Source organism: Alnus glutinosa, chromosome 5 (genome assembly GCF_958979055.1).
Source record: "Alnus glutinosa chromosome 5, dhAlnGlut1.1, whole genome shotgun sequence".
Lineage (NCBI taxonomy): Eukaryota > Viridiplantae > Streptophyta > Magnoliopsida > Fagales > Betulaceae > Alnus > Alnus glutinosa.
The window spans coordinates 8,374,684-8,388,543 of record NC_084890.1 but is presented as its reverse complement, the minus strand read 5'-3'; the positions used below and the strand labels follow the sequence as shown (position 1 = coordinate 8,388,543).

Here is a 13,860-nt window from a genome sequence, read left to right as displayed (position 1 = left end):
TAATTAGAAATCTAGTACTAATAATCTAACAACCGATTGGTCGCCGCGACATTTAGTCAAAAAAAAAAAAAGAAGCGAGCCCACTTTATGGAATTTGGGAAAGCAAACACGACGGTTCCCTCGTGTAATATGAATAGTCACGAATTACCGCGGAGCTTCAACGGTAAGATCAACCAATGGGCTCCACCGAATTGTACCACCAACCATATATCTCGCCACGTGTATGCATGTCGGCTCATGGGTCCCACAAGATACTTATCTCCAATCTCAGCGTACCAAATAAATTCTCTCACTCTTGAATCTAAAATACGAAAAAATAAAAAAAGAAAGGAAAATGAAAATCCAGAACCCACTTCTTCCAATCATCGTCTTCGTAATCTAGAGCGGCCGCCGGCCGGTAGGGTTAGGCTGCGGTACACCATGCCCACATAACAAATCCCGTAACCGTCACCTCCTCTATCCGCAGCCGTCGGATCGTGTGAATGGGATCGTCATCAGCGTTCATCCTGATCTGCCTGCTGCACTGTCTGATCGCGTCGACGTGCGGGGCCCTGATGATGTTCTACATGAAGGAGGTGTACACGCTGGGGCACGGGATCGAGACGACGACGAAGCTGCTGGGGTCCACGCCACACGACCAGCTTCTGATCCGGACCTCCGACTCCTTCTCGGGCATGCTCCTGTTCGCGATCGGGTTCCTCCTCTTCATGGTGGCCTTCGTGAGGGACCGAGAGTTCCAGGCCTTCTTCGCCAAGGGGTGCACCCTCCTCCATTTTTCCATGGCCATGTGGCGCGTCTACTTCGAGCGCAAGGTTGAGGATCTCGCCTGGGACTGGCTCAGGCAGACAGTTGGCGACATCCTATTGGCTGCCTCGTGGGTGTTTTTCCTTGTTTACTCCTGGAGAGAGAAGTACGATTAGGCCCCTGTCTTTTCTCCTTAATTACGATTCTCTCCTCCTGTTTTTTTTTTTTTTTTTTTTTTTTTTTTGGGGTTTCTTATAGTCTAATGGAATACTCGCCTTTGTAAATCTCTGCATTTTGAATTAATAACTGTGAAGATTTTGTGAATTAAGTAAAGATAGTGCAAATTCCGTGTGTTAATTACGTTGTTAGTATTTATTGTCTTAAGAATTAAATAGAGGGTGAGAAGTAGTTAATTAGGCATAGCACTTTGCATGAGTAGAAGGTTGATAAGATGTTGAGAGAAACTATTGCATGGCAAGATTAGATTTTATATATCTAATAGTGAATATTGTCAGGTCAATTAAATTTTTTAAATAATGTAACATTATATATATCGTTAAATATAATGAAACAAAACAAATCATGATTATAATATGAGGCAAGGACGAAATCAAGCAATTATGTTCTTTTAAAGCTGGAGAGAGCTCAACTCAAGTATTAGTTTTAGTTAGGGTTGGCAATACGAGTTAGCGGGATAGGTTCAGGTTGACCTGCCAACCCGTTAAGGATCAACTCAAATACGATCCATTTAGTTAGACGGGTAAAACCCTTTAATCCTAACACAACTTGCGAGTGACATGTTTAATAAACGAATCGACTCGTTTAATATGTTTAGACCAAAAAATGACATGTTTAACCAATTTGACGTAAAAGAACACAACCTGTTTGACACATTTGAATATGTATTTATTATGTAATACATATATATATATATATATATTATGACCCGAACTTATTTATGCCAAATCCTGACCCTCTAACGTTATGTTGGTTTCATGTCGAATTTGCGAATTGTGTCAAAATTAATAACCCTAGTTTCAATGCTAATAATTATCTTGTATGTATTTTTGCATTTCCATCTCCATATAGGCCAGGCGTTGTGGACTTGGTCACCATTTGTTGAGTTCTATTGGTTATTAGTAGGTTGCGGCTCAATTAATTAGCTCACTAGAGCTTTCCCAGATTAGGGTGTGCTTGAGAGTGAATAAGTTTGTCTATTATTTTTTCGGTCACACCAAACACGAAAAAATACAAAAATATTTTACGCTGAAACAAACAAAGCCTTAAACTTGAGAAGATGTTATTGAGTACTTTGACTTATTAGGCCTTTTGTTTTGTCAACATAGTTTTATTGTCCATTTTAATTGGTCAAGGGATTTTAAAATGCAATTAATGAAAATGCAATTTTTAAAACCATAGTTAAGCATTTTGGTAAAATTACGATTCAACCTTTAAAAGCGCCGTTCAGCCTTTCTAATCAGGCGTTTTTAAAAATACTTTTTCTTGCATGTTGCTTGAAAACGTGAATTGTTTCACATTTTCAACCCACTACTTTACAAGTGCAATCCTAAACATGATAGTTTCCACAATTTTGTTTAACAACATACTTTTAACCTGCGAAATTATAGGGCCAAACATACTTAGAGTAACTAAACCAGTACTTTTTTTTATCAAATATTTGACAAACTGAAGAAGGGTACTGAGTTCTCAAACTGTTATGCTATTGGGAACCCCTCTGCAGGTAACCCCAGGTCCTGAGCTCGGCATGAGCAGCTCATATGGTGAAATCCCTGCCCCACATCTGTTCCGAAGGTTTATGTCAGAATTTCTCTTCTCAATCTCCTTTTCAATTCTTCTTATCTCCATTGAAAATCTGTAAAATGCCTCGATGATCTCAGTGTCTCCCGACCATGTTGACAGATCTGTTCTAACTCCCAGATATTCTTCATCGGGTGAGTGTGCTGAGATTATATCAATCACTGCCATGTATTTCGTTGTTTCACTCCAGCTTGGCAACGATGATAAGAAGAAACCCTCTGGATCCTTGACAAAATTTGCATACTCAGGATCATTTTCCTTTGGTATTAGCCGTCGCATAAGCGGTGGCCGTGTTGGGACATAACCACCATAAGGGTACTGCCCAAAGTTCAATGCTGCATGCTGAGCTGATGCAAGCCAGGTTATGGTGGTGAGGATGGAGGTAAGATCATCAGGAGTCGAGAGGTTCGGCCACCAGCTAGCATGTCGTAGATCCGCATGGCCTACACTGATGGACTCGTTGTACCAAGTCTGTGTTATAACAAAAATTAAATGACTAAATTCATCTCATTTTACAAACTTATGCGTTTAAGATAAGTAATGATTTAACATATATACCTGAAGCTCTGTATCAGAATAGACTGCACTCGAGTCTTTGTAGTAATAGTTCACGTAGGTCCGAACCAATGTCTCAATGGCGGACCATATGAGGAGCCCATCGGTTGCATAAGGATAATCTTCAATTAGTAGTCTTAGCCCATGGGGTTGAGTTTTGTCTGGTATGGCTACTCCTCTACCCATTGAGATGAAAGTAGCTAGAGTGAAAATTCTTTTGAAAAATAAACTTCAGAGGATGGAATTTAGTAGTTTATCACAAACCTTCTAATGAGATCTGCCGGAAGGCTCTGTAGGTCAAAGCGCCACCAATCCCTGTAGGCAGCACAACTAATCTGCATGCAGTATTTGCCGGGCGTGAAGTTAGCCTCGATGATCCCTCCGGCATTGATGAGATTTTCACGGGCCATTGCATTTATCTTCAACGTGTATCGCATGTGAGGATCCAGAAGTTTGTATATCGGGTGCATTACACTCAGCTGCCGGTGAGCTGCTATTATGAATGGTTCCATGCACGCATGGGTGCCCAACCTGTGTAATCATTGAAGTTCCCAACCAGGGTTTTAGTTGAATTCTTGGGCAAATTCCATATTTGAATTTTGGAAAAACTTGAATTATCCTCTCTCCGGGCGGAGCTAAAGTTTTAAGAGAGGGACCAAAACCCCCCAAAGCTAGGGGTGGTTCCACCCATGCCCCCTATTCGATAGATTACTGGTTTTGCAATTTTGACATCGAATTATCAAAAGTTTTAATGTAGGTGTTTCAGTTTTTAGCCTTCTTTAATTTCACCCGTACCGTTAAGAGTTTTGTGTTTTATAAAATACAAATATAACCTTTAATTTAAAATTTAATTAAAAACAAAAACAACAAAACAAAAGGTTTTTTTTATTTTTTTTTATTTTTTTTATAAAGGTATTTGGTCAATTTGGTATATTCCGTTATGATTTTCTATGAAATTAAAAAGGGTTAAAAAATGGAATATCCATAATGCAGCTTTTGATAATTCGAGATCAATATTGCAAAACTAGTAACACATCGGGAGGTATAAGTGAAGTTTTCTCGTATATATACAAATGGGGGAGACGGATTTTAGCATACCAGTGATGAACAAGTTGATGAACACCGGAGTCGTTGGAGCAAACATGGGCTTTACCGAGCTGCCAAAGCCAATTTGTGGTGGCGTCGACCGGGGGGACGAGGACCTGCTTTGAAGAAGAATTTGGATCCACGGGTGGAAGACTTAGCTCGATAGCAATGGGCTTCAAAGTTCCTATCGATGTCAGGAAGAAGATTGTACGGGTTGCATAAGCTTTCCGGTCATCAAGACTGTTTATTTGGTTGAGAAATGGAAGGTACATGTCATGATAGTCTAGTATGAAGAGCCTATTCTCCTCTATTGCCTGTAAAAAAAAAAAATGAAAAATATTTCATGAGATATTAATATAAGATGAAACTTTACAAAATCCTCATAAACTTTTACCCGTTTTGAAATTACCTTTTTAAAGTTAAAAAAACTATCAATTTTATCCTTCAAACTTTTAATTTGATGCAATGCATGTGACCCTTGAGATTTGAAGTTAAATCATAACAGTTTTTGTAAAAATGCAGAAAGTACCCTTTTGTGTTTTTTTTCATTTAATTAAAAAAGAAAATGATTTAACGGTCTCTACTCATGGGTTTGGCCGGTGACCCAGCCGTGGGTCCAGGGGCAGAGCCAGCCCCCCCAAGTTGGGAGGGCCAAATTGAAAAAAAAAAGTTTTGGGAGGGCCAAAATTAGAAAAAAATAACAAAATTTGGAGTAAAATTTTAAGCCTCCCAAAACCCCTTAGTGGCTCCGCCCCTGCGTGGGTCACCAGTCCCACGGCGGGGTCTGGTGGTGGCCCGAGCTGGGTCACCAGGTGACCCGGCGTGGGTCTCAATTTTATTTATTTATTTTTTAAAATTTTTAATTTGAAATTAAGAGTAAATTGAAAATTTTATTAAATTAGTTTCAAGGGCATAACGGTCATTTAATTCATTTTACCGTTTGATTTCACGCCAAACCCTAAACTCAAAGATTTATGGGTGAAATCGAGAGTTTTGAACTTTGAGAATAATTTCAAATTGAGTAGAAATTCATGAAGGTTTTGTGAAGTTTGCCGTTAATATAAAGCTTTTCTTTCTTCTTCTTCTTCTTCTTCTGCTTCTTCATTACCTGTTGTATGGACATCCCATTTACGTGGCCTTCAATATGTTCTTCTCTGAGTGCTGATTCTTGTGCGCCATAGATGGAAGGATCCAATTTGCTTATCGGTGGAAATTCCTATTGAAAGAAAAAACGAACATTCCCATATTGTTAGCTTGTGTTTATATATCGTTTGCTTTTGCTCACGGCCGGAAAGATATCATTGTGAGGTTGTGGATTACCTTAAGCTTTTCTATGCTTAAAGGGTTTATGCCTGCAAGCGCTTGACGGCTAAATTCATCATCTCGTAACCAGCAAGATGTATCCGCTGAAACCAGAGCAAGTTTCTTAAATAAGTTATTAATTGAACGGGCCTTACCTAATCCGTCTGGATTGTCACCGTTTTTATAATTATCTTTCTAAATTTTAAAAACTCTCAATTTAGTATATTAATCTTTTAATTTTTTTCAATTTTGCTCGTACATTAGGATTTTCCTTTAATTTATGTCAAAATTTCCATTATACCCTTTTTTTAATAAAAATAAATAAAAAATTAAGATTCATGTGTAGGTATTTTTGTAAATTCTTTTAAATCCTTGCAATTGTTTTTCTCTTCTTCTTCTTCTTCTTATTTATTTTTTTTCCCTAAAAAAATGGGGAGTATTTTGAGAATTTTGACACCCATCTGTTAAGATTTACCTTTAAATCTTAACGAATGGGTGAAATTGATAAAAATTGAAAAATAGATATACTAAATTGAGAATTTTTTAAGTTTATATAGGTAATTATAAATGTAACGGAACTTCAAGGGGTTAAATGAAATTTTCCCTAATTGAATTGTATATAGAATTTTGTTAACAATTTCCCTCTACCTATCAATTATAGCTCTTCAAAACGGACCCGAGTACCATTTGGATTTGTAGTTTCAAAACATGCAATTTGAACACGCATTTAAGTGTTTGATAAAATCGTAGTTTAGCAGCCTTTAGATATTTCTATGTTTACAAATCACAAATTTTTTAAAACGCATTCTCAAACGATATACTTTTTGCAACTTTCTTTAAAATCTGATTACTTTTAACATGTGAAATCGTACAGCTAAACGGACTCTCGGTAGAAAAGTCTAGCTAGTGGCCTCTATATGCATGTGTACGTTATTAAAGTGGCAGAAAAGATTATGCATGCTTAATTGAAATGAATTAAGCTTACTGGAGATCATATGTGGAGGGTCAAACTTGAAGACTTCCTCTACAGAGTCTTGCAGCTTGCTTAAAATCTTTTGAAATGGAGGCTTCTTCTGACCTCCTCCATCTTGAGACGACCTCCCCTTGGTCCCCTTATAGATGCTGTTAAGGTCCGAAAAGCCTTTCAAATGATTATCACTGTCGGTCACAGTCAGGGAAGGAATTATATTCCGGAGAATTCCCTTCAACTTCCCTAGATTGAAAGCATCCCTCTTCCTCTTCTCCAGAGCTTCGTCTCTTGGCACGTATATTGGCGTGGAGGCATGCGGCCGTGACTCTGCGTTTATGTCTATGCATGCCATTCATCAAACATGAACATTAATTAGTAGCTTCTTCCAATATTTTAACAATGACCCAATTGCCGTTGCTGAATCAATCAATCAATCATTAAGGCTAATTTGGGTTTGCAAGAAGAAATCAAATATGCTATATATGAGTTTACTTCTCAGATTGGGATATCCAGCAATTTTTGCCCAGGCAGCAACTATGACAGGGTTCTTATAAGACTCACCTGTCCAAAAACATTTTGCGTTGTTCGGCCACCTGTCTGGACAAGTGAGTCATATGAAGGCTCTTTCACATTTGTCTAGCAATCTGGGCAACAAAATTATCTGGGGATCTCTATTAACTCCCCCTCTCTGCACAACCTTAATTTTTTCAAGAATTTCAAGCATTTAAATATTCGTCCTCCTTTCTCTTGCAAGTGTTTTTTAAGAATTCAAGGAAGTTTACCATTTAAGTAAAAGTAATTCTAACTACTCAACTCTGATCCTACTGGGATGACGTGGTAGTGCCTGTCATTTTTTTTTAAGTAGAGGTTGATCCAAGGGCTAATGACTGCCACATCAGTCTGGTAGGGTGTGAGTTGAGTAGTTTAAGCTAATATGATGTATTTAAAGTATTTCTCGTGTCATACACCTTAAAAAAAAGTCATTTAAAACACGTTAGGTAATCAGTCGGTGTGACATGAATAAGATGAATGAGCATGGTTCTTCAACAAGCTTACAATCTTCAGAGACTATAGATAGTAGAAGATATTAAGCAATAAAGCCAATTAAATGAGTGATCACCTGTAGAAGTAGGAGGCCGTCCAGTTCGACAGCGTCGGGGGTGAGGGTTGTTTTGGTCGCCTCCAAGAGTTGGCCTCACGGAATCGATTTCCTTATCTGGATCGCCTAAGTCGTTGTACACGTCGTAGTCATAGACCCTATCAAATGGCATCCTGAGTCCTTTCCCGTCGCCTCTGAGTTCTCTCAGTTCCTCCTCTCTTAGCTCCTTCAGTCCCCGGAGTTTCCCAGGGTAAACATGCCTGCTACATCCCATTCACATGCCATGCACGTACGGTTATAACCATACAACTACTTGCAATTCATTGCCATTCGTATATATAATATGAATGTGTAAAGTTGTGTGCAGAGAATATGATCGAGGACCTATATATTATAGGTGGTGTTTTCTTTTAAACTTGGATGGAAGGAAATTGACCTCTGTTTTAAAGTATGTAATTCTCACATATATTTTTAATAAGATTAACATAACATGTGGTATATGTGCTTAGAGTATGTGATTCTCATATGCGTGTAAACGTGCTCTAAGGATATATATCAATTTAATATGCCGAATTGAAGGAATTTCCTCCAACTTGATTTGGAGCAAAACTTTATCCTATATTCAACTAAAATGTTCTCCACTTGGTCCAATCACTAATTCATTTGCAGATTTTAAATTATACGGCACATTTGCTATAGAAAAAATAAAGGGTCCAAATTTAATCAGTGTCTTTTTTTTTTTTTTTTTTTTTTTTTTTTTTTGTGTGTTGCTTCAATCACCATACAAATAGAGACAAACATGTTCTAATATATTATATTTAACATATAATATATTAATGCTGACATATGAAATAACTTGGGAAGTTTGTCAAATGAAAAGCAAGAACTTAATTAGTGGGAAAATAGATTAACCTTATTGGAAAAGAAGATTCTTTTATTTGCATTGACCTTCTCTGCCTGAACCCAAGAGTTGCATACAAATTGAACAACGACCCCCTCAATGTTGATGCTTTCCAAAAAGAATTCCTTTTGAGATTTGTTAACCACTGTGATGGCTCCTGGTACTCCAAAATCTGAATCCACCATAAATTCAACTTTGTAACTAGTGCTCCTCTCACCACCAATTGTAATTAGATTCTGATTGGAACACTCCAATATAGCTTCCTTGCTCATCTTTGGCTCCATCTTCCCTTCATATCAATACCAGAATATATAAATATATATATAGTAAGAAAATCAAAATATAATTAATACGATCATTCAAGAATTGATGATATTTCATATTGGATTATAAAGATGTTTATATGGACATGGATGAAATCATGAATTCTTATTAGGAGAATCAAATTTCCTTCACCCAAACCAAAACACCCATAAAATCCATCGTCGTCTTCATCTGTTCATTGTTGCTTCTTCACGAATTCGTTCGTGAGAATCAAATTCTTCAAAACCAATCCAGCGAGCAAGCAAGCTAAATGCCCAACAAACTGAAACCTCCAATTCGGCCATCACAAGAAACCACCTATCGAAGCACGGCTTCATCAACTCCACCCAGCCACCATAATCAAAAGCCCCAAAAATCTAAATCAATCATAATTATAGAAATAAAAATTCAACACAGTCAAAGGAAAATTCTTACGTGGATGGAATCGGTTGCTATAACACAATCACGGTTCTCTCTGTGTTTGGCATAACAAAAAACCAAGGGAAGGGGAAGGGGAAGGGGATGAGCTTTCGTTTTCTCTCTCCCTCTCTCTCTCTAGCTCTCGTGATCTCTCTCATTTTCGGCCCTCTTTTAATCTCTCTCTGGTCTGGTGCGAATAAAAAGGAAGGGGACGAGAGAAATATTAGAGATGGAGAGGATCCGTTTGCCTCAGTTTGGCGGTGGCCGCGGTGCACTGGCGCGGAGAGAAATGGGAAGAAAATAATTTAAAAAAACACTGAAAGTAATATTTAAATAAAATAGAGAATCAATTAAAGAGGATTAGGGTCAACGTTAACACCATTAGCCAACAGAAGGATGACATGTGCTATTTTTCTACACGTAAGCTCTACATATTTAATAATTGATCTTAAAAATAATTGTTAAAGTTGTAAATAAAACCATTATTCATAATTATGCCATAAAAAGTTATAACGAAGCTGTTTGGTAAGTCGTGGAAAATAGAATATTTATTTGAATAGTAATAATAAATGATTGATGTGATATAGAATTTGAGAATGTTTTATAGAAAAGTGAAAAAGTTTTGTTTTGTAGTAAGTTTTTTTATTTGAATAGTAATAAAAAATTATTGATGTGATGTAAAAAGTGTAAAAAAGTTAGAATATTTTTTATTTGATTTTTTTGGGAGAAGTGAAATGAAAATTGAAATTGTTTGGTTTAGTTACCAAAACGGGTACATATGGCCCGTTTGAAAACCACTTCCCTGTCCCCACGTAAAGACAACCCACTTTAACACGTAACTGAAATTTAAGATTCTCAGATCTTATAAATAGACAGTCAATGATACCCCACCGACAAAAAAAAAAAAAAAGAAGGTAAAGAAATTCTTACTTGGATCAATTTCAGTGCTGACAAGCTGAAGAACAAGCCTCTGGGGAGGATTCAAAGCATCTAACAAAGAAGGCATCATTTCCTGAATATTTTCCACCTCACTATTCCTCAAAGTCACTAGAGCTGTTACGCTCAATACCACAAGCTTCTCAGCAACAGCTTTCGCCACCGGCGCCGCCGCGTTTACACTGAGAGCCGCTGCCGGTGCTCTGATCGCTGGCTTCCCCAGTTGCAGTGTTTTCTTACGAGTAGGGAATCTAGTGTGGTGAACGGAATGGCTAAGGGAAAGAGTGCTTGAAAAGGGTTTTAAATAAAACTCGTCCACCATAAACGCACCCAAGATTTTCCTAGTAATTATGATCACCATTTTTGTAACCTTATAATTACTCTCTTAATACAGCAATTAATGGTAGACAAGATGCTCTTGCAATATCGGTTACTTCTTAGTCGTCAGCTATGCTTTTTTATAGGGATTAGAAAGAGATTCACAGAAGAATATTATTGCTTCTTTGGTCCTAAATTATCAATTGTGAAAAACGTGCCACAGCGTCCGAACGACGGTTCAAGGGTCCGGTGATTGAGAAATGATATCTTCACAATCCCTCTCACATTGTGTGGGTTCCATGCATATGGGTCTCACATGTAGGATCCACACAATGTGAAATGAGAGTTGTGTGAGATTTGGATGTGGGTTGTAAGGAAAACATTACTCATGGTGATTCAAGCACATCAACAACGTGAACCTTCCTTTCTGATCCTTTCACTTTGAATAAGATTTTTTTACCCTTTTTTATTTTTTTATTTTTTTAAGACAGAATATCCCCACCTGTCTGGCCTCAAGCTGAGAAGATCCATATGGGCTGAGCAATTGAGCCCATGTCACGAGTCCCAATAGGTATAATGTTCCGGCATTTTCACCTATTTTTTTGGAACGAAAGATCTAAATATTTCTTTGTTGAAAAATTACGAGTATAAAACTCTTACATCATAAAGCATAATGCTCTGCAAAATCATAGTTACATTCTATGATATTACAAAGTTATAGATACAAACAAAATTTTTACAATAAAGTAATATCTATGACTTTCATCTTTCACTAATCTATATACAGAAATAGTTAAAGAACAGATCTGCTCTGAGCAGACTAGATCAAATATCCTAAAACTTTATTTAAATCGGCTATGAGAGATAACCCCTCACACGGTTACACCTGACTAACCTTCATCACATAGTTTGTCCAGACAGATCTAAAGAGAAGAAAACTCTTATTCAAAGCAAAAACACAACCAGCAAATAACAGCAACGGCCCAAAAGGAGATGAATGGTACGATACGGAGGTAAATGACAGATGCATAGCGGAGATGTTGAAATTGTTGATCTTGTCGGAGAACACCTACAAACAAAAGAACCATAGTGGAAGGAAGAGGGTAGAAGCGAGGAGTAGAAAGAGAGAGGGAGAGGAGGATGGAGTAGATATGTTCACTCCTCCTCTCGATCAGATCTGTTTTTTGAGGAATGAAGTCTAGACATTTTCACCTACTTGAAAATACCATGAGGTACTATTAAAATGCCTTTATATTAAATTTGCAGCAAAAAATGCTTTTAAGTACAAATTTTATTTTCTAAAATATCTAAACTATAAACTGTAAAGATAATTCCCAAGTACTAAATATTGAAACATAATTTTATTTATTCACATAAAGTCACATATTTACATTAATTATATAACTTTCAACCTTAATTAAATATCATAATCTATCAATTCCTACATTAGTTATATTTACAAAGCCAAAATAGCAATTAATTCCTACATTACTTACTCCAAGTTAATTATTTTAATTAATTAATTTTTTAGACATTACAGAAAATCACCAAAACTCCGAGTCTTCTCCTCACTAGCCCCTTCCAGGATATCCCATTACACAAATCAACCAAAACAAAACCTCAAACAACTTCTAATGTGCTAAAAATCTCATTTATACAACAAAACCCTAATTTTTAATTTTCTCACTTTCCTCCAAATTAGGGGTACGGTATACATGCAGATGCGGATATCACTTTTAAATATATTCATCTGCATCCGCATCAAGTTTTTACTAACTGCATTCACGCGGTTATTGCGGTTATTAAATGTAGCTATTATCCACTATTCGCATATTAGGTAATGGACATATTTTAGTCTTTTGAGCCTTATTGAGATCTCTATTAGAACATATTTTAAATGACTTTGAAAAATAATTTGGGTCGTTTTTAGTGCTTTGCGCTTATTTTAGTTCTTTTTTAAACCCTAATGTTTTGAAAATATATTGATCTCACGACTTATATTACTTTTGCATTTTTGCCCAAGTGTTATACGATAAAGCAATACAGCCAATCAAATCATCTACAACACCTAATGCACAATATATATATATATATATATATATATATAAACACCATATATTATCAACATCCAATAACACAAACGCAACTTCCAAATTTCCAATATACAACAATCAACTTCACAACCACAAATGTCAACACAACATCAAACCCTAATATCAAACACCACAATATTCATATTTTATCTTCAAAACTACAACCTAAAACTTCAAAAATAAAATAAAATAAAAAACATAATAATCATATCATACAACCCAACAAATTAAAGCATCAATACCCAACCTCTAACAACATTTTAACAATAAAACACAAAACTACATAAGGAAATGGAGGGAGAGTCAGTGAGAACTTTACCTTTCAAAGTTTAGTCCTCAAGATTCTTTAAGACCTCCTCGTTTCTCTCTCTGCATTCCTCTCTCTCTCTCTCTCTAGACGATGAGAAATGAGGGAATGAAAATTTCTTCATTTTGTTATGCTTTAAAGTCTTCTGTATTATGCTCGAAAACTTAGTCTTGTTCGAACGAGATTTTATCTTGTTCAAACAAACACATGGTGACATGGAGAGGAAAGGGGATTTCAAACGGGGCCTTTGTCTCGACAAATCCCACCCAAATCTCACCTAACTCACATGTGCTTAAATTTGGGCCGTTGATATTTACCTACCACTCCCGTAATGAATGACAAGTGGAGATGTCATTCTTGTTCGAGCGAGATTACTCAAGATTTAATCTTGGCTGCTAGTTTCTTTATGCGTGTGCAGAACACTAACATGTGGAGATTACTTCTCGTTCGAACGAGACACCACTTATTCAAAATTTAAAAGTATTCAAACCTAAAATCCTAACGTTCTTTAGATCAAAAGCCTGCAAGCTAGCCTCACCATACTCTGTCTATTTACGTATTATAATTTATTTTTATTTTTGTTATATTATTTATTTATGTCTAATTTCAAATTTCTTTTTGTACTTTTCTTATGTGGTGGTGCTACAATGCAAGTTAGCGATTTTGTCTAAGACTAGTCAGTTTTGAGATTACAATTTCAAAAAATGCGATTAAAAATTATGACAATTTTAAATCGCAGTTTATGAAAACGCAAGTAGTGTTTGGTAACATTTGTTAGAAAAGTGTTCTTTCAATCAATTTGGTGTTTAGATAACATTGATATAAAAGTGTGGGTTCATGTACAAATTACCAACAAAATGACATAGTTCATACAGTTTACAAATATTTCTAATGATAATGATCAAGCAGCACGTACATTGGAAGATATTTATTGTCTTTTAATTTTCCTTTATTCTTTTTTTCTTTTTCTTTTTATTTCTAATATATGTCATACGTTATGCATTTGAG

The 13,860-nt window shown here is 36.3% G+C and overlaps 1 protein-coding gene and 1 pseudogene across 1 annotated transcript; one reads left to right on the top strand and one right to left on the bottom strand.

Annotated features, from left to right (window-relative positions):
- The first annotated feature begins 297 nt into the window (after nucleotides 1–297).
- On the top strand, nucleotides 298–1,101 carry LOC133868518 (uncharacterized). Its single transcript, XM_062305432.1, has one exon. It carries the CDS (start codon nucleotides 483–485, stop codon nucleotides 918–920), a length of 438 nt encoding a protein of 145 aa, XP_062161416.1. The 5' UTR covers nucleotides 298–482; the 3' UTR covers nucleotides 921–1,101.
- Nucleotides 1,102–2,228: 1,127 nt separating this feature from the next.
- On the bottom strand, nucleotides 2,229–10,555 carry LOC133867770 (linoleate 13S-lipoxygenase 3-1, chloroplastic-like; annotated as a pseudogene).
- Nucleotides 10,556–13,860: the final 3,305 nt, after the last annotated feature.